Source organism: Oxyura jamaicensis, chromosome 2 (assembly GCF_011077185.1).
Source record: "Oxyura jamaicensis isolate SHBP4307 breed ruddy duck chromosome 2, BPBGC_Ojam_1.0, whole genome shotgun sequence".
Classification (NCBI taxonomy): Eukaryota; Metazoa; Chordata; class Aves; order Anseriformes; family Anatidae; genus Oxyura; species Oxyura jamaicensis.
The window spans coordinates 115,310,968-115,336,209 of NC_048894.1; the positions used below are offsets into that span (position 1 = coordinate 115,310,968).

General features: G+C 41.0%; 1 protein-coding gene across 3 annotated transcripts in view; it reads left to right on the forward strand.

Annotated features, from left to right (window-relative positions):
- The first annotated feature begins 6,910 nt into the window (after positions 1 to 6,910).
- Positions 6,911 to 25,242, forward strand: part of LOC118162935 (chloride channel protein D-like) — an 80,654-nt gene continuing 62,322 nt past the window's right edge. For 2 of the 3 annotated variants that reach the window (XM_035319385.1, XM_035319386.1), the window contains exons 1-7: positions 6,911 to 7,500; positions 8,413 to 8,542; positions 11,232 to 11,312; positions 12,274 to 12,449; positions 13,997 to 14,089; positions 18,817 to 19,060; positions 22,292 to 22,486. In XM_035319385.1, the coding sequence (XP_035175276.1) occupies positions 7,250 to 7,500; positions 8,413 to 8,542; positions 11,232 to 11,312; positions 12,274 to 12,449; positions 13,997 to 14,089; positions 18,817 to 19,060; positions 22,292 to 22,486 (1,170 nt within the window). In that variant the 5' untranslated portion in view covers positions 6,911 to 7,249. Of the gene's footprint in view, positions 7,501 to 8,412; positions 8,543 to 10,081; positions 10,256 to 11,231; positions 11,313 to 12,273; positions 12,450 to 13,996; positions 14,090 to 18,816; positions 19,061 to 22,291; positions 22,487 to 25,242 lie in introns of those variants that run through there. The other variant, XM_035319388.1, reaches the window with a different exon arrangement.

The window sequence follows — 25,242 nt, forward strand, 5'->3', positions numbered from 1 at the left end:
GCAGTTCTGAGATGTGAATTTTTTGGAAAATAACAGCATAAACTTGAGAGAACGAGGAACACTTGTGGATTGTTACATGCCTGGTAACGTGATTAAAGAGACTGACTTATTCACAGTGTGAAGAGGGGCTGGGGCTGGCTGTTTGCTTGGACATGTGTGGTACAAGATGATCCCACAACAGTTACTCACCTTTGTCTGTACTTTGACTGTTTGTTCAAATCTGCATATCCAAGTGTAAGCAGGTGCATTTTGCATACATAAGTAGAAGTAATGGTGGCGAGAGCTGATCTGTCAGCTGGGCTGACACCAGGGTATGTAATATAAAGTTTGACTGTAAAAAAAAATTATTCCTGCAGTCATTTGAAGTCTTTTGTTTTTTCCATTTTGCTCACACTGATAAAAGACTGTATGTAACTGATTGTGGACTTTCAAAATGTCTTTGACTACTGCATGAAGTTCAGAGCCTCCCCCAAACTGTTTTATTGCTTGTATTTTAATGCATAACTGCTTCCTCTCCTCTGGAAAGGTTGAATTGTTTTACAAGTATCCATGTCTGATCAGCATCTGCGTAGCAATTGTTTTATCATGTTATATTTCTTTTCGGTAATTTAATTTACATGCCAGAATTATAAATTTCCTCTCCTTAATTTGTGTTGTGTTCTTTGGTCAGGATTTATATTTGCTGTTGTTAGGAAATGCCCGTGGGATTTTTTATTTGTTTCCTCAAAATTGTATTTGTACATCTTACAGAGCAGAGCGCTGTTTTAAGCCAGTTTTGTGAGGAACAAAACTTAAAAGTTGCAAATACAGCATACGTTCCTCAGACTGCGTTTAAAGATTCATATCATGCCAGTAATCGTGAACTGGGATTTTAACTAGCTTTGTGCTCTGAAGCATTGCTGAAGTTCTTGTGTTTTGGTTGTTCAAGGGAGGAACAAGTTCATTGTGAAACAGAGGGGAAAAAAAATAAATCCAAAAGACAGATTCGTGCTTTGTAAACTTTAAGGTATAATGAGCAATCCAATAGAAATATCCACATTAGAAATAATGTGCCTTACTTGTTTATTATGAAGTACATAAAATGTTGCAAGGTGTACACCTACCAACTGCCTCATTTTGCACTGATCTTCCTGAAAGCGAGTTGAGAATACCCAGCACGACCAAGCCAGGAATTAACCTCAGCAGTTATTATGGAATAAATGCATAACTCATGCTGCTCCTAAATGTTTGGTACTCTATAGTGGATAGCTAAAGGAAAACGTTAGTGTGTCCTATCAGATTTGATCAACCATAATACTAAACTGTGTAATTTAAAAATGCACTTTTTCTTTCTAAGTAGCATATTCAAAACTTGTGTTTGGTGAACCTCACAAAGATTTTTGAGGTGGGGTGTTATTTCACACTTGGTAGAATGTGAAGAGTGCCTGTGGTCTTTCATTAATTAAAAAAAAATAATAATAATAAAAAAGGGAAAAGCTTTAAAAGTGTTGTTAATGCATCTGTGGAACTCCACATAATGAAAGACTTATTGGAGAAGGATTTTTTTTTTAACTTGTTCTGGTGTTTGCATTATTCCCTGAAATGTTGTATTATCCTTTTCAGTTGCCTTAAAAATACCTTTAAAAAGTACAAAAGAACAGGTTTCAATACCTGATCTTAGCTTCCATAGGACTTGGGCGCTCCACTGAATGGTTAAAACAGTAACTTTCTACATTGCCTTAGTGTCAGTGCTGTTTACAACATTTTTTACTAAAAGCATCTTCTGCTCAACTGATAAACAGTTGTAAATAAATGTACAGTAAGCTTCATTCCATGAAATATGTAGTGGATTCCAGCTCTCAAGTAGCATTCCCCTATTCAAATAGGTTGATGAAATTTTTCAGTCTTTACCATTTTAAAATAGTGATAAATGTAAGAAGCCTTTTATTATTTATGTGGTTTGGCATTAGTATGAATGGGTAACTTAATGGATGGTATTAAGTTAATACATAAATAACCAGTGCGTGGGATAGCTTGTTATAATGCATGTTTTTGATACTAAATTTATGACTTTTCCCTATTTCTTATGGAAATAAACCCAACCTGCTTTTATTACATACAGTAAGGAGAACATGTAAACATGGTTTTAGAATGTATAAACTGTGTGGTTTGGGGGTTAAATGAAGTTTTTCATCAGTTCCTTTGTGCTTCTTCCCCCTGATGTATAGGTATGCTGATTTTCCTTATGCAGTAATATTACTGTTAACTTTTTTAAACATGCAGGAGTAGTGTTAAAAAGGCAGGGAAAAGGGTTTTCTTCTGTAATTTCAACTAAAAAATATCAAGAAAAACAGAAGCCTGGCAGAAATAAACGTGGACTGTGTGTAGTTTTTTAATGTTTTATTTTCTTTAAGTGGACTGTGAAAAAATACCTAGTTGTATTTTGTTTCAGTTGTTAAAGGCATAAAAGCTAGGATACGGATAGCTCAAACAGTAGAAATGTGAAATTCTAATGGAGATGTGGAGGAGGTTGTTTCTAGCCAATCTTTCCAGTGCCATGAAAAATGTTGGGTTAATACAGGAGAAGGGGTTCAGTGCTGCAGAATCACTCTGAGAGATGAGTTGTCACTTCTAACTCCTTAAATTCAGCCAGGGGCAACTGAACCTGCTCTATTCCTCTCCTTTGCTCTTTTGAGATAATGTTCTTGCACTTGGAACTGTGAAATGCTGTGGTGAAATACAGCAGGTTGAGATGACGCTGTTTCTTTTAGGTTTTGATCTGCAAAACTTGCCACCGTGAGGAACTGTAAACTAAGACCTTGAAATTGTGTGATGCTGGCGGCTGCATGCTTAGTTCTTAGGTTACTCTAAATGACTGGTGATCAGCAGTACTAAGTTTAAATGTATATGTGCAATTAATAAAGTCAATACTATCAATTAGGAAAATTGGTCTTAAAACCTCACTGTGTATGTCACAATATCGGGTGAATTGCCATAACCCTGACCCTTGCCTTTTCTGGCCTACAGTTTTTTCAACTATTTATTATTTGCTGGACTGAAGCTTCAGGAGAGCGCGTGATCTGTGATCTGGGTGGTGTGTTGCACAACTGTGGGACCTTCTACTTCTGAGAAATCTCCAAAATTAACTCCTTGCCACAACATCATAATTTCAGGATTAATAGAGGCAGGCGCAGTCATCTTCCTTTGTGTTTTCTGAAACTGTTTCCTATCTTATGTATTTTTTTTTCCTGTATAAAGATTCACAGATTAAATTTACCATCTTACATAGTATTATTAATCTGTAATGATATACTTGTTACAGCTGTATCTGAAAATGTTTCAAACATTTGAAACCTTACGGTCTGCATCAAATGTATGAGTTGTATTTATAGCAAAATTCTTATGCTAAATCAGTACTATATTATCAGTTCTTAAGTGCTGCAACTTGCAGTATTGAAATAATGTGAAATGAAAACTGCCCATTATGTTTCTGGTTAGCAATGTTTTTATTATTGCTATTCAGTGTGATCGCTGTTTGCTTCCTTAAGCTGTCATTCAAATTGTCTATTAAACATGTATTATTTAAAACCTTTGACTGTCACCTCAGTGAGTGGTGTAATGGTTTTGATTTTTACAGTGGGATGCTTTGAATAGAGTACGGCTTCAGGAGCTCCTTATTTTACTGTTCTGCTTTCACTCTGCTAAAATAATAAAATCTGAACTGCTTGTGTTCCTTAAAGTAGTAACTATTCCTGGCATTTAAAATTCACATTTACCTTCAGATGTTTGGAATTTTTGTGATATTCAGTGTAACAATGTCAGTGATTAATCTCTAGTTTTTTTCTGTATTTTTCTGATTTTATGATTTTTATAATATCTGTATAATAATTAGTAATAAAACAGAAGCCAACAAATACCTGCTGCTTTACGTGACAGCTGCACAACTTGCATACCCTGCGCTAACAAGCCTGCAGCTGAAGAAAAGGGAGCAGTGGAGAGTGAAGGAATTCATTTAATTTAAATGTACACAATTTGCTGTTCAAAAATACATTGTTCTGTCACAGAAAATGGAGGTTCCAACTAAGTATTTGCTTGGTTTTCATATGCCTACTTATATACAGCAAAAATTGCATTGTATAGTCATCTAGCTACAGGGGTGAGGGGGCATTTCTTCCTAGGCAGGCGTTTCAGTGTAATCAATCGTATCACGAGTTCTGTTGTAGCTGCTTTCATGTGTAATAGTTGGAATTTGATTGATGTCTGCTGTTTAAACACAAGTGGCAAAATGTTTTGGGTATTAAATTCATGCTGTATTGCTAATGCTGTTTGGAGGGTAGTTCTTACTTGCTGTGGCTTGTATATTCAGTGATAGGTATTTTGTATTCCCCCCTACTCTCGTAAAGGATAAAGGATGCGTGCGTGTGTGTGTGCATACACTTACACTTCAGGAAATGCAACAGCATTTAGGTAAATAAAATTATGTTGCCCTATTCCCCCAGTTATTTGGGAGAGAAGTTAGCTGGGGAATGGCCAGCTCACAGCAATCATTTCATAGCCACATCTCTTCTGTTCCCCACCCCTCACCTGTGAGTCAGGTACCAAGCAGCAGTGGGCCAGTCACTCTCCCATCTTCCTCATTGCCAGGGAGCTATTTTCCAGGTCCTGACTGGAGGCAGCCTAGCTCAGCCTACCTATGCTTACTGAGGGCATCTACCCCTTCTTGTTCTTGCCTTGCCCTTACTCTTGGTCCTGTGGTTGTGGTGGAAGGTGCCTGGGCATGGAACCAGGAGCTCTGGGGCTCTCAAATGTGGTTTTAGCAGCTTGAAGCTGGCTCTTTCCCCACTGTGGTATTTCAGAGCTCTCTCCCACTCGAGTCAAATTCAATCTAGAATTTGAGCCCTCGGAGCATTTATAAAAGAAGCGTGTAGCCGCTGGCATTCTGTAGTGATAAATAAAGCATACAGACTCCTTTCCTTCCTGGTCTCTAGAGTAGCAATTTCTAAGTAGATTATGGCCCCTCTGAGGTAAAATCAATCCTGCAGAAGCACGAACCAATATTGGAAATGAGTAGGAAACCTGGGAACTGGTCACAGCCTGGGTTGTCTGCTCTTCTGTTGGGGCATTTTTCTTCCAGCACTGAAAAGTATAACTTCCTCAGTGCCTGTAGCCATGGTAAAATCGGAGCTATTGCATCTCGTAGTTAAGCAGAAAGATCCCTGTGTGGTGTTTGGAGATGAAAATTTATTGTAGAATGCATTATGATCCTTATGCAGGCTTGACAGGACTGCTAATATACCCTACAAGGTGCTTTGCAGGTGAAAGATGAAAGCTCATCATGTGTTAACCGTGTTCGCCCGTGCAGCCGAAATGCTCCAATTTGGATGGGGGCAATGAGGCAATATGTATGTCCAGAACAAGAATTTCTGGTATAGGATGCTTTTATGGTCCTACTAATAGTCTGGATTTGCTGCCTTTATCAAAGTGTTCTGAAAATAGCTATTTTCTGTTTTAAGGTAGAGTAGGTCTTGAAATTTCTTTGTAAAACAACGAATGAATGCCCTGTGAACACGTGTGTTTGTATTTTGGAAAGGCCTTGTTTTTCTCTGCAGAAGTGTCTCCCTCCCTTCACTCAGGGATGCAGACGTGCAGACTGCAGCCCCAGTTCTCTTTCTGCTTTCTGGCTGTTTGTTTTTGGACCCTGGCCATTTCTGTGCTGCTTCACAGAGCTTCATGAAATGTATTTCAAAAAGCAAGGATACTCATGGATGTAAGTTAACTGGAGAGGAGAACATAGGGGAAAAATAGGGGTTGACATCTGAGAAGCCATTCTTAGTCTTTTTTTAAATCTGAAAGCACGAGCGGGCGCCTGTGAAAATTGGCAATACAGCTGAGTAGCTGCTGTAGAGATCAGGATGGATTAGCGTCTGATGGAAATGCAGTCATCAGCTTCCATCTTCTGGCAACTAGGGACAGCAAAGGCAAAAGCTCAGGTATGCTCTTAGGGATGCGGATGGTATTCCTGTTTGAGGAACAACAGCTGTCCTGTTTGCATAACAAATCATGACGTGGAGCAAAGTATAGCCGTGTTGTCTGAGAGCAGTCTGATTTAGCCTAATCCCTTTCCCCTAGAAATGTTTCTTTAGTTTTATTTTACCTTTTTTTTTTTTTTTTTTTTCCTTTTTGCATTGTTCAGTGGATTTAGTGTTTCTGTTTATGCTGTGATTCCTGTAACACATAGGTCTTCTCTTATATACCAGCTTAATCCAATGCAACTAGAAAATGACATCATACAAGTCTTTGTGTCCCAGAAATAAAGAAGAGCACTAAATTGAGATCTCTTGCCATTTAGTTCTCATTAATTGACATCCAGGAGCAATGTATATATGTTTATTGTTTCAGATGAGGCATTTCCACATTGATCCCCACGGCAGCAACTGGAGAGCAGCAGCAATCTTGTACTATCCTGCCTTTGTAACCAAAAACATGCCCTGGAGGTGGCAAACTCAGCATGCTACAGGCTTTTCTTTACAGTAAATATTTAACCTGCAACAAATCGTCTGCTTTGACTAAGCTGCCAACTTGTAAACTACCTAGTATATAATATCCAAAAGTAGCGAGTTAGGCAATCTTTATTTGCCATTTATTCTTAATTTCTCCAATGAGATTTATCTGAGCAGAAAAAAATAATTATGCAATTTGAAAACAAGTAGGTTTTATCTAAAAATAACTGTTAGATTTGTAAATTCAAAGAAAATTGTGTTAGAAATAAACTTTTTAGGGTGTCTGTGTAATACTGAGGATGTAGGTTTGCCTCTGAATGATGCAGTACAATATATATATATATATATATATATATATATATTAGATTGTGTGATTATGTCGGATCAAGATCTTTGGACAGCCCCAAACACAGCATGTGTTCATCTCTTTAGTACAGACAAAGCCCCTGTTGCTTAACCATCACTGTCATCCGAAGACTCAGTTAGGAACAGGTGCAGTAATCACTTCATAAGGGGCAGCCTTAAGGTCTCTCTGCTTTGAGTGGCTTCACCAGAGAGCTCCAGCTCAGACGAGTTTTCATTGCTTCAAAGGTGCTGGGTCTGTACATAGCCACAGCAAACCAACCCCAAACACAAAACATCTGATCTCTGCGTCACAGCCACTCCATCCTCATGGGCTTTTTCCATTTCTCTCTCAGTCTCAGGGAGCCTGATCTTCTTGGGTTCGTGTTGTTCTTGTTGGCATCCCAAAGATTCTTGGAGCCACTGTCATGTCATCACTTTTTTCCTATATGAGACATGTAGATGATGATGAAGAGGATATGTTAATGGCAGAAGATCATGGTCCTGATTTGATTCATCCTCACGATTTTAGGAGGCAATGTAGCACCAGCAGAAGTGATTTAGCATACAGTCACTGCAAGGAGGATGAGAGAGAGCAGCTGATAGCCCATGAGAGTTTGGATTATTTGCCTTCACACAGCGGAGTTTATAAGAAGTGGCTACAAGAGAAAGCATACAGGTAAATTTGCTTTAAATACTCTTACGCTGCCTCTAAGCTATGGATGACTTGGGCAATTTAGGGAGATGCCTGCTAGCAGAAGGAATGAAGTGAACATTATTTGTTGTTTTTGTACATAGGAAAATACTTTCATAGGATAAAGAAGGGGGACAAGCAGCAAACCACCTCTATTTAAAAGCTTTTTTTTTTTTTTTTTTTTTTTTAAGTGCTTATTCCTTTTCTCTTGACAAATTATTGAATGTGGAAAAAAAAAAAGTTACTACTCAATGTATACAATTTAAAAGAAGGAGACTGCAAAAGTTTAGAGGAATGTTTTCTTACTGAGACTTTTCTTGAAATGCAGTGCTCCAGTGTAATCTGCAGGAAATATGGCATTTGAATCTCAGTTGGGCTGCTTTAGGTCTAGATGATACCAGATATAAATCAGAAATTATCATCAGTGCACAATTATTATTAGAGCTATATGCTTAGAAAAGATACAAACTAGAAGTAAAGGTTTGCACATTTGTATGATGGGGGCTGTGTCAATACATTAGTTGTGCCGGAAGACGACAAGAATTTATTCAAAACCAGTTCTATGTGATCTACTGAGTGCTTAATTACTGATTCACATAAATGAGTTTTGAGAGGGCATCAGAAAATCAACATCTGAAAGCAGATTACATTGCAACATATAAAAACAAACAAAAACCAATGATGCTCCTTACCTAAATGGAAATGGTTTTCACGTGAAGGTAGAATTTTGGGAGTGTAGGTTTTGTAAGAGATATTGGTAGAAACAACCTTTTGCTTGTGCAGTCATGGTTAGTAATCAAGAGGTCTTAAAAATTGAGGTTGTGTATTTACAAGAGGAAACACACCAAACAGTCCACTGCTGGAGGCTGAGAGGTAACTGCGTTTTCCTATTTCTAGAAAAGAGTGGGATCGATGGCTGCTGATGGGGCTAATCGGAACAGCAGTTGGGATGCTGGGGTTTTTGACTCATCAGATAATTGACTCTCTCATCACATTGAAATGGGACCTGGTGGAAAATTACCTGAAGGTGAGCAAAATAAAGTTAGATTGACCTCTTTCTGTGTTTATTGGAAAATCCATATGAAGTTTTAACTGACTAGAGGTGCTGCCTGTCTAGGTGAGTATGGACATAAAATATCTCGTGGCTCTTTGTCCAGGCACGCATTGGTGTCCTTTGCTCCAACTTACCCTGTAGTACAGTGTATTATTCTTGTCATGAGACTGGTGAAGGCCTTCCTCCTCCCCTTGTGCAGGCACACAATGAAAGGAGCATGTACTGCATTGTGTATTGTTGATGCCCCAGGGGAGGGATTAGGTTTCCCTTAACGTAACCTAAGCAAGTCCAAGTAAATGTCGACTTGGTATCAGAGATGTTACTTGTTTCCATTGTTAGGGTCACTATCTTTTGTGAATGCTGTACACAGATTATTGTGGAATGCTTAATTTTGTTCTTAATGGGTATCATGGTATTGTCATCTCTGTGAGAATCAGGGTGATTCTGGCAAAAATTACTGAATGGCTAAAACCAATGCCAGTGTTAAAACATCTCTGACCCAACTGCTTGGTAAAATTTTAGCCTGTTTTGTTATATCTATGGTAGACAGTAAGAATACTGAAGAGCTTACTGTGAGAAAGGTGCTGTCCAGCTGAATCCTGCCCAGGGAGTGTCAAGCATCCTTACAGCCAGTACTGGGGTGAGCCTGTATAACCCTCAGGAGTGAGCCAGCAGACACAGAAATTTGTGCAAAGGGGGGCAGTGCCTATGCTGACAATGTTTTTGTGCTCAGCAGTGGTGGCAGGGAGCTGCAGGACGTGGTTCCCAGCACCCAGGGCAGAAATTACCCTGACACAGGAGAGGCTACAACCCAGAGGAAGCTCCTGAGACAGGGTGTAGCTCTGTAGGCTTGGGTCTGCAGACAATGCCAGTGTCACTCTTATCTTCAAGAAGAACAAGAAGAAGGATCCAGGGAACTATGGGCCAGTCAACCTCCACATAACCCCTGGGAAGGTGACAGCAGGTAATCCTGGAAACCATTTCTAAAAGTATGAAGGACAAAGAGGTGATTGGAAGCAGTCAGCATGGATTTTCAATGGGTATCACCTTCTGGAATGAATTGGCTGGAATGGTGGATGTTGTTTATGCTCATCTTTAGCAAGGCTTTCATTGCTGTCTCCTGTAACATCCTCACAGGCAAACTGATGAAGTATGGGTTAAGTAAGTGGGCAGTGATTAAAAACTGGCTGAACTGCCAGCCTCATAGGGTTCTGATAAGCATCGTAAGTCCAGTTGAATGCCCTGTCACCACAGGTGTACCCCAGGGGTCAATGCTGGGGCCAAATGCTGCTAGAAATCTTCACTAATGGTCTAGATGGTGGGACAGAGTGTATGCTTAGAAAACTTGCAGACAAAAACAAAACTGGAAGAAAACAGCAGTTGATAGGCCATATGATTGTGTTGCCATTCAGCCATCAGCTTCCTCAGATGCACTGGGAGGAGTGTTACCAGCAGGCTGAGGGAGGCGATCCTTCTCCTTTATTCAGTGCCTGTGAGGCCAGTTCTGGAGTATCATGTTCAGTTCTGGGCTCTCCAGTACAAGGGAGACATGGACATACTGGAGTGAACCTGTTTAAGATCCACAAAGATGATAACTGGAGCCTCTGTCATACAAGAAGAAGCTGAAAGAGCTGACATTGTTCAGCCTGAAGAAGAGAAGGCTCAGGGGGATCTCACTGTGTGTTTGTAAGTACCTGCAATGTGTGAGTCATTATTACTAAGAGACAGAGACAATCTCCTCTCAGTGGTGCTCAGCAAGGAGAATCAATGACTATAAAGCGAAAGAAAGAGAAATTCAACTTAAACATAAGAACCTTCCCATCCAAACACCTCCTTCAGCTGCAGATGTGCAAAACTCATTTTTGTGCTGTTTGCTTTCTTGTTTGTCTGTGCCACACAATATGCATGTTCCAAAAAGCCTTGGTTTGAGATGCTGACGGGAAGGCTGGGGTGTCCGGCTGTAACACCATGACCTCTGAAATGCAAGGGGTGTGTTTGACCTGCACACACACAATGAATCACAGCCGAGCACTGTGCAAGGAGGCAAAACATGTGGGAGCTGAGGAGCTCTGGAGACGGCGTGGCTGCGGTCAGCCCAAGGACAAACAAACAAACCCCAAATCCAGGGAGACTGAAACGGGTTTTTAGACGTGAGAAGGTATAATCTGGGAGATGTGCTTTTGGTTAAAACAGAGCATGAAAATGCTTGCTTACATATATTCTGTCTATTCATAACAGCTGTGAATTCATGAAGATAATTGCTAATGTAAGACCTTGAAGCCTCTGTTTGAGAAAACGTCTGCTGGAGGCTACATTTAGTGTTTCCTAGTGCATGTTAAGGTCCCTTCACTCCACCTCTGTCCCCAGATGGGCCTTGATGAGTAACAACATATCCCTTACAATGTTGGTAGAGATGGGGAAAGCATACTGGAAAAAAAAAAAACAAAACAGGACTTTGAAGGTCAGCCTTTACCTTGCTGCCACTCCAGTCCTTTCAAAGAAGCTACACTGCTCATTTCATTTATTTATTTTGGTTGGTTTGTTTTTTTCCTGTGGTACACATTCTGTCCACAGAAGTCTGTGGGACAAAGGGTGATTAAAAAGCAGGCCATATAGCTGGTATATGGGTGCCAAAGTAATGATCTGTTTGTAAACTGGACAGGATGGCAACTTCCATCTGACGTGGGTGTGCGTGCTCGGCACCGGGCTGGCCATGATCCTCCTGTCCTCGAGCTCAGTGCTGGTGAGTGTCATCTCTAATGCAACAAGCCCACAATGCAGCAATAACCCACATCTCATGCTCTTCCAAATACTGTTTAATTCAGCATTTAATAATAAAAATAAGTAAATAAATAAATACATCTCTTTTACAACCCAAATGGAGAGGTGTTTTTTGGCCTTCAGCCTAACGCTGAATTCCACAGCACATAACTTGTACAGAAGTGTCTGGGGTGAAATCCATGGTGGTGGCCATGCAATTTTCGCTTGGTGTGTGGTGTTTGTAAAATAAATACAAGTGGCAACTCATGTAATTTGAGAGAACTCGGTGTTTGGAAGGGGCCTGAGCCAAAGACCATCAGGCCATATAAAAATTACTGTTGGTTTTAGACTGATCTTTTAGCTGTGCTGTGTGGGTATCGCTTGCAGCCCAGATCAGTACTTTTATGAGGCTGCAGGGCCTAGAGCATTGAGCCTTGCTGCCATTTACTGTCCTGCTGTGCTCAATTTAATTACAGAAAGGCAATTAACAGCATAGGTGAAAGAAAAAGTGAAGTTTTACTGAAATTCCGCCAAAGTCCAGCAGCAGTAGGAGAAGGGAGTTTGCTGTGATACAGGTGATAACTGACCAGGTTGGAGCTAGCCAAAGCCTGAGCTGGCTGAAGGGCTGCTGCAGGCTCTTGTACACCCCTATCCCTCAGGTAACCTGCACGCAGGCTCCAGACATGGGAGGCAGGGCCTGGAGCAGAGGTAGATCCTCCTCTGTGTTTGTCTTCTCTCCCTTCTCCAAGTACGTGCATAGCAGCGCTGATGGGAACACACATTTTTAAACATCTGTAGCCAGAGGTTTACATGTGTATGCATTATTAATTCTGGGAAAATTTGTTTGTGATCAGAGCAAGGTGAGAGCTGGACTTACAGCTGTGTCTATAGTTGTGTCTGGCAGGATATGATCGCTGACTCTGCTTATTATTTTCCCTTTGCAGTTCTTTTGTCCAGCAGGTTCACCGTCTGGCTTGCCAGAAATCATTGGGTATTTGAACGGCACTTCTATTCAGCATCTTTTTAATATCAAGACCTTCCTAGGGACGTTTGTCTCATGCGTGCTGGCTGTAGCAGCTGGGCTCTTCTGCGGGCCAGAAGGTCCCATGGTCCACTTGGGGTAAGAAATACCAGACCAAAGTTAAATCTATCAGACAATGGGGTTGGCTTTGCAATGTCTTTCTTGGTGGCAACGTTGGCTTAAAAAACACCCTGCACTGCATTAACACAACCAATGTTGTGCGGTCCCCTCTATTCAAGCCACGCAGTGGAGAAAAACATTTTTTCACTGTGTGTTTTAAATATTGGCTGGGTTCCTCAGTGCAACTCCCAGCAGGATTCATCAAGCACTTATCTCCCCACCTGAGCGGGAGACGGTGGGCAAAACTGCCGTCGATTTTCTTCCTGGTAGCAACCTGTCCCGGAGCGAGGCTGGCTGCCTTGCACCTCACGTAATGGCTTTTACCTATGCAAAGTCAGTGTAAAAATAAAGCCAGCCTCAAGTGGCTGCACACAAATGAGATGCTAAAACTGGTCTCTGATAACATGGTGCAGATCAGTTGTTGGTTAATTTGCTCTTTTATTTCTGTTTCTTTTTGGTTTTGGAACTTATTCATACTTGAGGTTTGTTCTCATCGCTGACCTGACCAAACCTCTCCTCTCCAGCACGCTTGCACATTTTCTGTAACTCTGTGGGTTTTTATTTATTTATTATTTATCTGTAAGGAGGTACAGCACCCTTGGAGATGACTCAGATTTTCAAAAAGAGGAGAGCGTGGTTAGTCAGGAGCCACAAACCTTTCAGTCAGTGAGTACCAAGGGTTAGCTCTGCCTTTAGGTTTATTTTGTTTTCTTTGCTGTCAGACATTTGTCTCCAGGAGCTTGGAGACTGCAGCTGTGATATTTTTCCTTTGTGCTAGGTTGGTAACAGTGATGCATGAGCCAAAGAACTGAATCATATTTCCATGAAGAAAGTCAGCACGGTATTAACGTGATGCCTTTTCAAAACACAGGACTTAAGAGCTAGTTTAATTTAATTTAGTTGGAACCTTCTACCATTTTTATTAAACATAAACACACGTAAGTTGCTAAAAGCCTCTGAGAGATTCGTTAAGACCCCTAATTTAAGTCTTGTAGAAAAGTCTTCCAAGATTATACAATGAATAGATTTTTCATTTCACTAAGGATTTGGCTTCTTTTTTTCCCCATTTAATTGTAGTTTGAAGTGCTGCCTGGGAACACACTGTAATAATTTAAATCCTTACATATCTTCTGTCAGAAGCAGAGCTGTTCTGCCTGCCATGGTCATTAACCTGGGGGCAGATGATTGAAATGATGGGCTGCTGTCTGACATGTCACCACACTTGGGCAGACATGCAGTTCTTCAAAAGGCATTTTGTGGTCAATCATCGCAACACTCCTTGCAAAAGAACCATTTAAGCCTCTAGTTAAGAATCTGAAAGTCTTCAATAGCCTCCTGCTTTATGTCAACAGGACTTTGCATACTTAAAAGATATGTTGAACATTTTCCTTGTTTAAATCTGTTGAAGCCAGCCTACCTTTGCTGCTGCATGCCATCTAAGGTTTTGTCCTCCCCTGCCTTGAACCATGGCTGATTTATGAATAATTTACTGAAGAGCTCTTTCAATTATACAACATCACTTTTAGTGCTATCCTGGGTTGTGGCCTGAGCCAGCTGCAGTCGGACACCCTTGGCATCCACCTCCCATTCTTCACCAGGTTCCGGAATTCAGCTGACAAGTAAGTGATGGGCAGGGTGCAAACTGCAGGAGTCTCTGTGGCTCCCGCTCTGCCCTCCGTGCTCCAGGGGTATCTGGCAAGCCACCAGCAGACCCCTCATGTCTCAAGGAGGAACCCCGTCTTTTGGTCTTCCTGCCGTTTGTCACTTTGGGGTAGCAAAAAACCCCACACCTCACCTTTAATAAAAATAACCCTTCACAAGTGGTTTTATTGAACGCTTGTGGAAAAAGTGCATTAACGCTGAAGACCTTTTTCCATTGTCTTCTCAGCTGTAAAAGGAGGGAGAAAAGTGCAAGAGTTTTAACCATGGGTTTTATCCTCAAACTAATGCTGTCAGCTCAGGAAATGGGAGATGATGGGGATTCCACAGTGGAGCTCCTAGGGGAGCTTTGGTTTGTTTTTATAGTTTAAAAAAGGTAAATTGCTTTTGTCACTTTTAAATCTGTCTCTTCCCTGATTACGTATGTCTGCAAGGTAGCTCTGTTAAGCTCACTCTTTTGAACAGGTCTATGGAAATTAATGAGATTAATTCCCAGAAAAAAAGAAATTACAAACCAGTTTATGTCTTTTGTATGGTATTTGTTATCATGTTGTCATATAAAACATGAACACAAAAGCTCATGCAATACTGATTTTTCTAAAGGAAGAAAAAGAGAAAGACTCACATGTTTATTTCCTAAGAAAAGCAAAGTAGCAATAAGAAGAATTCATATGAATGGCCACTGCAAACTATCTGTAGCTTGAAAGTAAATCAAAAAATACCAGAGGGAAGATACGGGATCCCCTTTGCCTTTATGCTTTTAAGGTCGGTCAGTCATTTAAATAAATCTGAGACGTGCTTGTCTCAGCAAAACATTACTCACAGAAGGAGTCAGCAATTGTGATAAGAGAAACACCGAGAACTTTTGTTTGTCTCTGCAGGGTACAGTTACAGAGTAATTAGAAAGAAGTGTTAACTTGTGGGCAGGAACTGTCCTGGGAGAGACAGGTTGTGTGGAAGTCCCCTTTACGAAAAGGTTTATTTCTGAGCAGCAGAGGAAAATTCCAGTCTAAGCAAGACCTCACTTCCTTTGGATGATCAGTACTCACTGATCAGGATGAAAGAATCCCACTCCCCCAGCATATTTTGTAGTTATTACGTAGGCTTGATGCCTCCCACTCCCCCAGCATATTTTGTAGTTATTACGTAGGCTTGGTGCCCTCTCCCAGTACTGCCACAGGCCCAGCAGTAATTCAACCAGCATGAGGATGCTGAAGGATCCTAAGGCTTCTGCCCATCAGATGTCTGTAACGGATCTGTAGGATTGGAGGGGTCTCCAATGGCTTTGCTGATACTACTGATGTGACACACAGCATGTGCAACTGGCTGGAGCAAGAAGTTGGAGATGTCCAGGCAAAATTCTGCTAGTTTCTACTGTGACATGCAATATCTGTGGAGTTCCCTACTGCTCAAAATAATGTTACTTTGCAGATACAACATATAAGTAAAAGTCCATGCAATCCGTGCAGTGCCTAACTCCATGTTTGTAAACAGGGAAATGTCAGATGTGAAGTTGCCTGTGTAGCTTTATGGTGGGCTCCTCCACAGTCCTTCGAGGAGAGGGACCTTGTACAGACTTCGACACATGAGCTTTCCAATATCTTCCCCCTTTTTTTTCTGTCTTTTATCTTTATTGCCACCCATCTTTGTACTGATAAAATTTTTGGATACCACAGAGAAGTCAGAAGGGGCCCCTAATAAAATGTGCATGTTTTCAGATGTCTGGTCATATATATGTATATTATTGGCTGAGAACATGACATTTTTTAATACTTCAAATACTTGAGTATTTTGTATACTCATTGACCTCAGTTAGTAATGAACACCCAGCATCTCTGAGGGTCTCTGTTAGCACATCCAGAGAATGCAAGTTTTATAAGCTGCTGCGCACTAGTGATTCGTGCAATATATGTGTCAGCATCAACCCAGTTTCTATTGCGAGTGCTAAATTTGAATGCATTTCTTCCATAATGTTATTTCCTCTTTCTGTATCCTTTCCACTGTTCTGCACACTACAGCCTTTCTTAAAAATGTATGATGCAGGATGTTGTTTCCATGTAATGAAATAGGCCCTTTGCAAATGAAATGATGTGTGAGAGAAAATGAATATTAATACGTGTATAAGAGAAGACTGTCCCTTAATGCCTTTCTTTACAACACTATAATCCTTTTTTGTTACCTATATATTTTTTAAAAATCATAGAATCGTAGAATATCCTGAGTTGGAAGGGACCCATAATGATCATCAAGTCCAACTCCTCACACCGCACAGGTCTACCCAAAAGTTTAGACCATGTGACTTAGTGCACAGTCCAATCTCTTCTTAAATTCAGACAGGCTTGGTGCAGTGACTACTTCACTGGGGAGCCTGTTCCAGTGCACAACCACCCTCTCGGTGAAGAACCTCCTCCTGATGTCCAGACTAAACTTCCCCTGCCTCAGTTTAACCCCATTCCCTCAGGTCCTATCACTGGTGTTTATGGAGAAAAGGTCACCCATCTCTCCACTCCCCCTCACGAGGAAGTTGTAGACCGCGATGAGCCCCCTCAGCCTCCTCTTCTCCAGGCTGAACAGGCCCAGTGACCTCAGCCGCTCCTTGTATGTCTTCCCCCTCCAGGCCCTTCACCATCTTCATCGCCCTCCTCTGGACACTCTCCAACAGTTTAATGTCCTTTTTGTACTGTGGTGCCCAGAACTGCACACAGTACTCAAGGTGAGGCCGCACCCGCACAGAGTAGAGCGGGACAATCACCTCCCTCAACCGACTAGCAATGCCGTGCTTGATGCATCCCAGGATACAGTTGGCCCCCCTGGCTGCCAGGGCACACTGCTGGCTCATATTCAACTTGCTGTCAACCACGACCCCCAGATCCCTCTCTTCTAGGCTGCTCTCCAGCGTCTCATCGCCCAGTCTGTACGTATAGCCAGGGTTGCCCCATCCCAGGTGCAGGACCCGGCACTTGCTTTGTTGAACTTCATGCGGTTGGTGATTGCCCAGCTCTCCAACCTGTCCAGATCTCTCTGCAAGGCCTTTCCACCCTCATCCAAGTCCACAACTCCTCCAAGTTTGGTGTCGTCGGCAAATTTGCTCAAAACACCTTCTAGTCCTACATCCAAATCATTTATAAAAACATTGAAGAGGACTGGCTGTAAAATAGAGCCTTGAGGGACCCCACTAGTGACCATCTGCCAGCCTGATGCGGCCCCATTTACCACAACCCTTTGAGCCCTGCTCATCAGCCAATTGCTCACCCATCGTATGATGTTTTTGTCAAGTTGTATGCTGGACATTTTGCCCAGTAGGATCCTGTGGGAAACTGTGTCAAAAGCCTTGCTGAAGTCCAAAAAGATCATATCAGCTGGTTTCCCCTGGTTGACTAGACAGGTGATCTTATCATGAAAGGAAATCAAATTTGCTAGGCAGGACCTACCCCTCATGAACCCATGTTGGCTGGGACCAACCCATGTTGGCATTTTCCCCCAGGTGCACTTCAATAACTTCAGGAATCATCTTCTCCATAATTTTACCAGGCACTGATGTGAGACTGACAGGCCTGTAATTGCTAGGGTCTTCTTTCTTACCCTTCTTCAAAAGTGGCACAACATTTGCCAGCTTCCAGTCTACCAGGACTCCAGATTCCAAAGATCATTGAAAAATAATTGTCAGAGGTCCCGCAATGACGTCAGCCAGCTCTTTAAGCACCCTTAAAGGTTGGACCTGGTGCTCAGGGACATGGTTTTAGTGGGTGACAGTGGCGGTAGGGGGATGGTTGGACCAGATGATCTTGGGGGTTCTTTCCAACCTTAATAATTCTATGGTTTTTCTTTTCTTTATTTATTTTTCTTTACTGTGTCTGTCTGACAGCACAGTTCTCTGCCTTTGAGCTCGTAGTGCTGCTTACAGCAACACAGATTTGTTGCTCCTCAGTGTGTGTGTGAGCTTCACACCTTTATAGGAAGAAGACAGAGCATATATGTTCCCTGTGGACTTCTCAGATATATACAGACGGAGGAACTGCTTGAGACCATAGGTTCCAGGCTTTACTTTCATTCTCTGGTGTATTTTAGACTTTCTTACCTTTTTCCTGCAATATTTCACCTCTGTGCCTGTACTGATTCCAAGATAGGAAATGATACTTCTGCCTGGCATTACACTGCTGGGTGCCAGTTCAGCATCTTGTTGGCCCGGCACTGCATTCCTCATGTGATGTTCTAGGACTGAGGAGTTTTGTCAAGGTCGAAGGTCAAGAAGGAGGAAAACAGTTACAGTATAAAGGAAATCTGTGAATGAAATGTTATTTTCCCATTCCTGCTGACAAAATCCCATAAAAACTCAGAGAAGGACTATTTAATGGTTTTACTACTGTATGGGTTCCTCAGTCACTGTTATGATTGGGCTCATTTTTTCTCCACAAGCCCTTGTGGACTTGGCAGTATACTAAAATCACTGCATTTCTAAGCTGCCAAGTAGCCCCAATAACTTGAGCCATAAGAATCAAATCTGAGACCAGATCTGTATTCAGATCCTAGAGATGAAAGGTGCCATAATAACCCCCAAATGAACCACCAGTTCTTTAAATTCAGCTCCTTAAACACAACTTTGACATGAAACACTGTTTCTGAAGACCTTTTGTTTCTTTATTTTTTTCCTACTGTTATCAAATTTTGACTTTTCTACCTGTTTCAGGCGCAGTTTCATTACGGCTGGTGCAGGAGCAGGGATAGCTTCAGTATTTCGTGCCCCCATCGGTGGGCTGTTGTTCACCCTAGAGGAGGTGTCTTCCTTCTGGAACATCAGGTTGGCCTGGCAAACCTTCTTTTGCTGCCTGATGGCTACCTTCACCACAGATTTGCTGTCCTCTTCTCTTTATGGGTTTGTTTACAGAGGCCATTTTGGATTTTTTGAAGCAGAGAAAAGAATTCTGTTTTGGGTAAGTGCTGTGTGGATGTGGGAGGAAATAGATGCAGAGTTTTAGGCTTGTTTCTCTTAACATTATTCTTGGGGGACTAGGGGGCAAGTGGGACTGAGAAGTGAGAAAGATGGTGTATGTGCAGTTATTAGATCAGTGAATATGGGAGCCCTCATGCTTTATGGCTGGTAATCACTTAGATACAAGACAGCTGTTTTGTGTTGCCTACTTAAGCAGAGAGGTATATTTTACATTGTAGTACAAGATGTTCAAATGTCTTCTCCTTCTGTGGCTGGCTTGAGCTCTCCTTTGTTGTTGCAGCCATTGCTGTACCACGGCCCTGTTTCTTTGTGCTTACATATTAAACATTTAAAAACATAATTACTGTTTGTTGCTGGTTGCACAACAGAGGTCACCTTTGGCCTTTGTTCCTTGCAGCACGATACGACCTTATTCTTTGAATTTTACTTTGTGTCCACCTAAAAATAGTTGCTTTTATCATGTTTTTTCACTCATCTTTGTTGTAAGGTTATTCAATAGTGATGTGTGAGAATCATGATCTTCAGTTCTTCGTGCCTGAATATCTTTCTCTGTATTATGATGTGACTTGAAGGCCAATTAGAAAGGTAAAATAAACCTCTGGTCTCATGGATCCCAGTCCACTTTCTGCTACCAAGTAATTTTTCCTGCAAAAGTATTTGTGGTATATTTGTTTTATCACAAATTTAGCTGGGGCAATGGGAGAAAACACTGGTTTTTAACCCAAATCCTTTTTTTGTGGACCAACTCTTTGTGTGTTTCCCCCAACAACTGTAGTGATACAACCAAGAAGACAGAAATTAGTGGTAGAAAGGTGAGACTAAATGGACAGCTATGAGGTCAGGCCTGCTGAAGATAGCTTTATTGCTGAAGCCAAAGTATTGTGTAATGGACAGCTGCATGCACAGAGGAGAGCGGATTTACTTTGGTTGCTATTTTGCAATAAACATCGCTCTTTCGACACTCCTTTCAGGTTGTTTTCAAAAAAGAGCAGTGGATTCTGTCTCCTGCCTCCTTTTAGTGTCATTAGCAGGAAAAGCTAGCTAAAATTATTATCTAGATGGCTTCTGTCAGGGTTCAATAGTTTTTGGCTCACAAGGTGATACAGATAACCAGAAATATTTTCATTTCACTGAACAGGGAGCTCAGGGGAAATTTTGCTTCTTTCATGTTTTGTGGCATTAACCAACACAGTTTACAGTGGATAATAAACTCTGAGTTGAAAGCTTGTGGGTTTTGTTTCTCAAGAAAACTATTTGTTTTCTTTAGCTTCCTTCTACTCAGGAAAAGGTTAGAGGAGGAATTTACTGTACCCCAGAGCTTGAGATTTTCAGGAAGCTTCACTTTTATGTAGAGGGTTGGATTATTTATAAAGGTGAAGCTTGTTCTGTAGGTAACAGATTTTTCTTGATGACTGGCCAAAGCATGTGGCTAACACTATGACAAAGCAATACACTCCGCCACTGTTCATTCCCCGAATGCAGAACACTGGCTTGATTTTACCTGTATTGCCACATGTGCAGTATAACGTGTGTATATTGCTTTAAAACAATCATCTCCCTTAGGAAAAATGGAGGAAGGGAGAGAAAACAGTAAAACCTGCATGTCCATTTTTAGCTTTCATGTGGGATTGGAATTAAGTAGAATATGCTGGAAGATATTTTGACCCTGAAGTAATTAAAACAACTTTCCTACTTCTAATTGAGCTAATCGTTCTAAATTTCAACATCTTAAACATTGTGTCTATTTAAATCCTTTGGAAAAGGATGGATTTTTATTCAGCTATTGGTAAAAATAGTATTACTGAAGTTTTGGTTAGTATGTACAACAGACATATATGATTGTTGTAGTCCTGATTACAGGGCAAAATACGCTTTAAGTCACTCCTGGCTTCCTCTGAGTGTGTCTCCAGGTGTTGAGTTTCTTGTATCTGGGAATGAATGCTGGGATTCTGCCATGTTCAGGCCAGTTTTCTCAGTCTGCAGCACCCAACGGACCAACTCTTCAGGCCTGACTGGATTTTGACCCTGGCATTCTTCCCCCCAGGGGATACTATCAGTGCTTAAAACAGTCTCTTGTTGGATTTCTTAAAGTCTAGGCTATTTCTAGCAGGAGGAACAAGAATAAGATTAAAGAAAAAGAATAAGAAGAGGAATAAAAAAATAACTTGAGCAGTAAAATGGATTACGTGCTTGCTCAAGCAATTTAAAGAAGGCTACCAGTTTCTTCTGTGTACTACCCCAAATATTATCAGTGAAGGTTTTTTGTTGTTGTTGTTGTTGTTGTTGTTGTTTTCCAAACCTTAACATGCGCTCCTACTGCTCTTTGCCAGTTAGCTTTTTAAATGTTTCATGATTTCTTACTCTGTCCAGATCATAATCTTGACAAAAAGCTGTGTATCTCTAAGCCTGGGCTAAGGAAATAATATTCCCACAGCATTTAATAGATTTCTACCAATCTGTTGACCTGTCGACCCCTTTTTGTTGGCTGGAAGGTAATATTAAAGCATGATATCACTCTCATCCTTGCTGCCTATTGAGGAATCAAGCAGAAAATTCTGTTACCATTCCAGCTGTCAGGTTACGTTCTACATTTGTAATTTGGTATTCTATGAGTTGTTCCAGATCAGCATCAAATTTCAGTTTTACTTAGAGCTTATAAATAATCTCAATGCACATGGAGGTAGGTTGTCACTTAATAAACGAACTTTCCCAAATTATGAGGTAGATACAGATATTGTGAGCAAAACTCTGGCCCAGCAGCGTCTTTCAAAGTGTTCACTAAAACTAATGTGTCATGTTATTTGGATGTAACCTGAAGTGCTGAGTGTTTGCGCTGACATCAATGCATCATTGAAGTTTCTGTTAGATTCATTACTTTCCCTAGGGAAAAGATGCACACTTCTGACCTTAACTTATCACATTACTTGTTCAGGTCCTTTACAACTATTCAGAAATTAAAATAACTGGCTCATGGAGCTATATCTGACAATGACAGTATCTACCTGCTGGCTCCACTCCTGTGAGGTTTGTAGGAGCAGTACACTGCCTCATGTGAGAGGAGCTTTAAATTAATTAGCTGAGACCCTAAACCAGGAGGAAAGATTTATTTCTTCTGTGGAAATAACTTTGTGGTATCAGGTTTTGTAGGAGAGGGTGCAATATGTCATGTCACTGGCAGGATGCTCAGAACATATTTTCTTCTTCAACACAGGTTAAGAACTTGCTGGACATGCACGTCTTGGCTTTCATTCCAACCATCCTACTTGGAATGCTTGGAGGTCTTCTGGGAGCTCTCTTTGTTTCCCTAAATATAAAAATTAATAAGTTACGTGTGCAGTTCTTTAATTCAATTCCAAAATCATCAGTTAGAAAAACAAGCAAGCTGTTGGAAACTGTGCTCATCCTTGTAAGTAAATAATCCTTTTCTCTTGATTATATAATGTTTACAGTGGTTAATGAGGGTAGATCATAAGTTGGTTGGATGCAAAAGTGAATCTGGCCTTCTGGTTCTTGACCTAATGTACAATGGAGTATAATAAACATATGGATTTCCAGAGGATGTGTAATGTTGGTAGGTTTAAAAGAAAGTTGGTTGTTATTGTTGTGGTGGCATTTGTTCTTTGTTTTGTTTTGTTTTTCTTTAAATACTTGAAGTATTTTACTGTCCTGCTCTCCTACTGCTACTTTATTCTGATCGTACTAGCTCAGCTAAGTGACATCTGCCAGTCACGCTAGGGTGTTTTTGCACTTATTTGGGACCTATAGAGGGCTGTAACAGTAGGTTTCATCTTTTTTTTCCTCCCTTTTCCTTGCTGACCTTCTCATTACCCCACAGAGTTAGCTTGCTCCCATGCCCTGCAGCGGAACTGGGTGGACATCTTTCTCCACCCCTCTGTACCTGGAGAACTTTTCAGCTGTCAGGATTGGAAAGAATCAGAAGACCTCAGTCATATGTATTTTTGCCTCAAGACAGCAATGGAGATCTCTGTCTGTTGTAAGAAGAATAGATGCATGAATAATAAATGCTACAGTGACTTTGAAAGATGTGACTAGGTATAGAAAACTTTTGGACCTAGTTGTGTATCTTGGGTCAATTAGCCCTGTTCATCACTGATGGAGGCTGGCCTGGAGTCTCAGGTATTGTGATATAAGGCATGATGGTGTCACTTTACCTCTAGGCTTTGCAGTTTCCATTTGGCATTGTATGACTTTATCTTGTGGGGAGTCATCAGAACAAGAAGGATATAGAAACAAGGTTCCCATGTTTTGAATGTTTTCATAATTTTAAATTTTATGGTTTGGTTTTAACTTAAGAATATTGTTAAATGGGAAGTAGAAAAGCCTTCAGAGCTTTTCTACTGCATGTCCAGTAAAATATGCAGTTGGGTTTCTCTGTAATTTTCTCTAGTGAGTACCTGCTTGTCATAATTTTCACTTCTTCATTTTTAAGGAAGTCTTTCTGAGGAGTTTTCAGACATTTTAAAGTGTTGAGATGACCTTTCTGTGGGGAAATTGGTGCACAGTAAGATCCTCACTTGTGCCCTCTTTTAAGCACATTTGCCAGTATGTTTTATGTGTGCTACTTTTTTTATTATTATTATTATTTTTTTCTTTCTTTCTTTCTTTTTTCATATTACTGCACTTCTCTCCCTCCTGGAGAGAAGGTTGTTGAATTGTTTATCAGTGAGGTGACCATATAGATGTTCTTCTCCCATCAGCCCAGACATGAGCTTCAGAGCATCTACTCTGAGATGACAGAACACAAGCTTTGGGGAAAAGCAGTCAGCTTGGCTTGCATTAGCTACCTGGATAATACTGACAGAAAGCAAGTAGTATTTTAAATACTAGAAGGGAAACTTTTAGAGCTGAAAGTGTGAAGAACCATAGGTTGAGGTCAAGTTTCTGCAATCTGTAACGATTCATTTTCTCCACAGATTGGTACAGATGTGTCTGTTTCCCATAGGTTGCACTACTTTTCCTCTCTGTAAGGTCTGAAAGAGTGCATTTCATTTAGTCCTTGAAAACCGTGCATACTATGGAGTCCAGTTCCTCCTCCTCCTCCTTGGCTGAGTCCTACTCATTGCACAGAGCAGCCTCCTGCTCGCTTGGTTCTGTTAGCACAACAGAGGAGCAATCTGAGCTTCTTAGGAGCTTCTTTAGGAGGATCAGGAGGAAAGGAGGGATCTACTGTGAACGCTGTGCAGGAAGGAGCACGTCCATACCATCGACGACAACTGGATTTTAGCTCCTCTTAGTGGCAGGATGTTGGCTTTTCAGCTTGGAGCCCTGCTTGTTCAGCATCTCACAGATCTGAGATACCCTGAGGAAGCTCATGTGAAGCTTTTTACTTCCATGTTTGAAGGAGTGGATAAAGTAGATAGGGAAAATGGCATTTCCTTGCACCAGGGCACATCTTTTGCCTGCACAGCCTTCTTCTGTTGTGCTATGAATTTGCTCCCAGGTCTTGAAGAGGAGTTGGGACTTTGTGCTGTTGAGTGCTGCAGTGATACACCCTGAGAAAAATCCCTGAGTGGCAAGTTTTCAGTCCATCAGAACGAGGAGTAAAGTTCCTTGTGTGACTCCCATTAGTCCTGGGTAAACTAAACTGTTTCCAAAGGACCTCAGTTTTTGAAAGGTCAGGTTTGTAACAATTATTGCTTTAATGATTTGGAGCCAGAGCTCTGCTTTTGACAGCCACTTCCCCTACCATTGGGAAAGGTTTGGCTTTCTCATAATACATTACAAAAGCTTTACATAAGCTACTTAGAAAAACACACACAGTTCCTTATTACTTTTTGGAACAACAACAAAAAACAGCAAAAAAACAGCCAAACAAGAAAAAACATGCCATAACAGAAGCCAGCATGACCCAGCTTGTTCAAAGATAATGTAGGGTTAAATTTGAGATTAGTTAGCAATGAGTCGAAGATTCAGTGTCAGACACAGAGAAAATGCCTCATAGAAGCTATTTTATACTGCTTAGGAGTGTCACCTTACTGACTGCAAAAGTTCATGGAATGGTGAGCACCTTGCCAGATCACACCTGAAACTGCAAGAATAGCACGTGTTTTGTGGGCTATAATTATTACAAAAGCTTTGCAACTTACATATTTTGCCTTCATCATTTTAAATAAATAAACAAAATAGAAACATTTTTTTTTT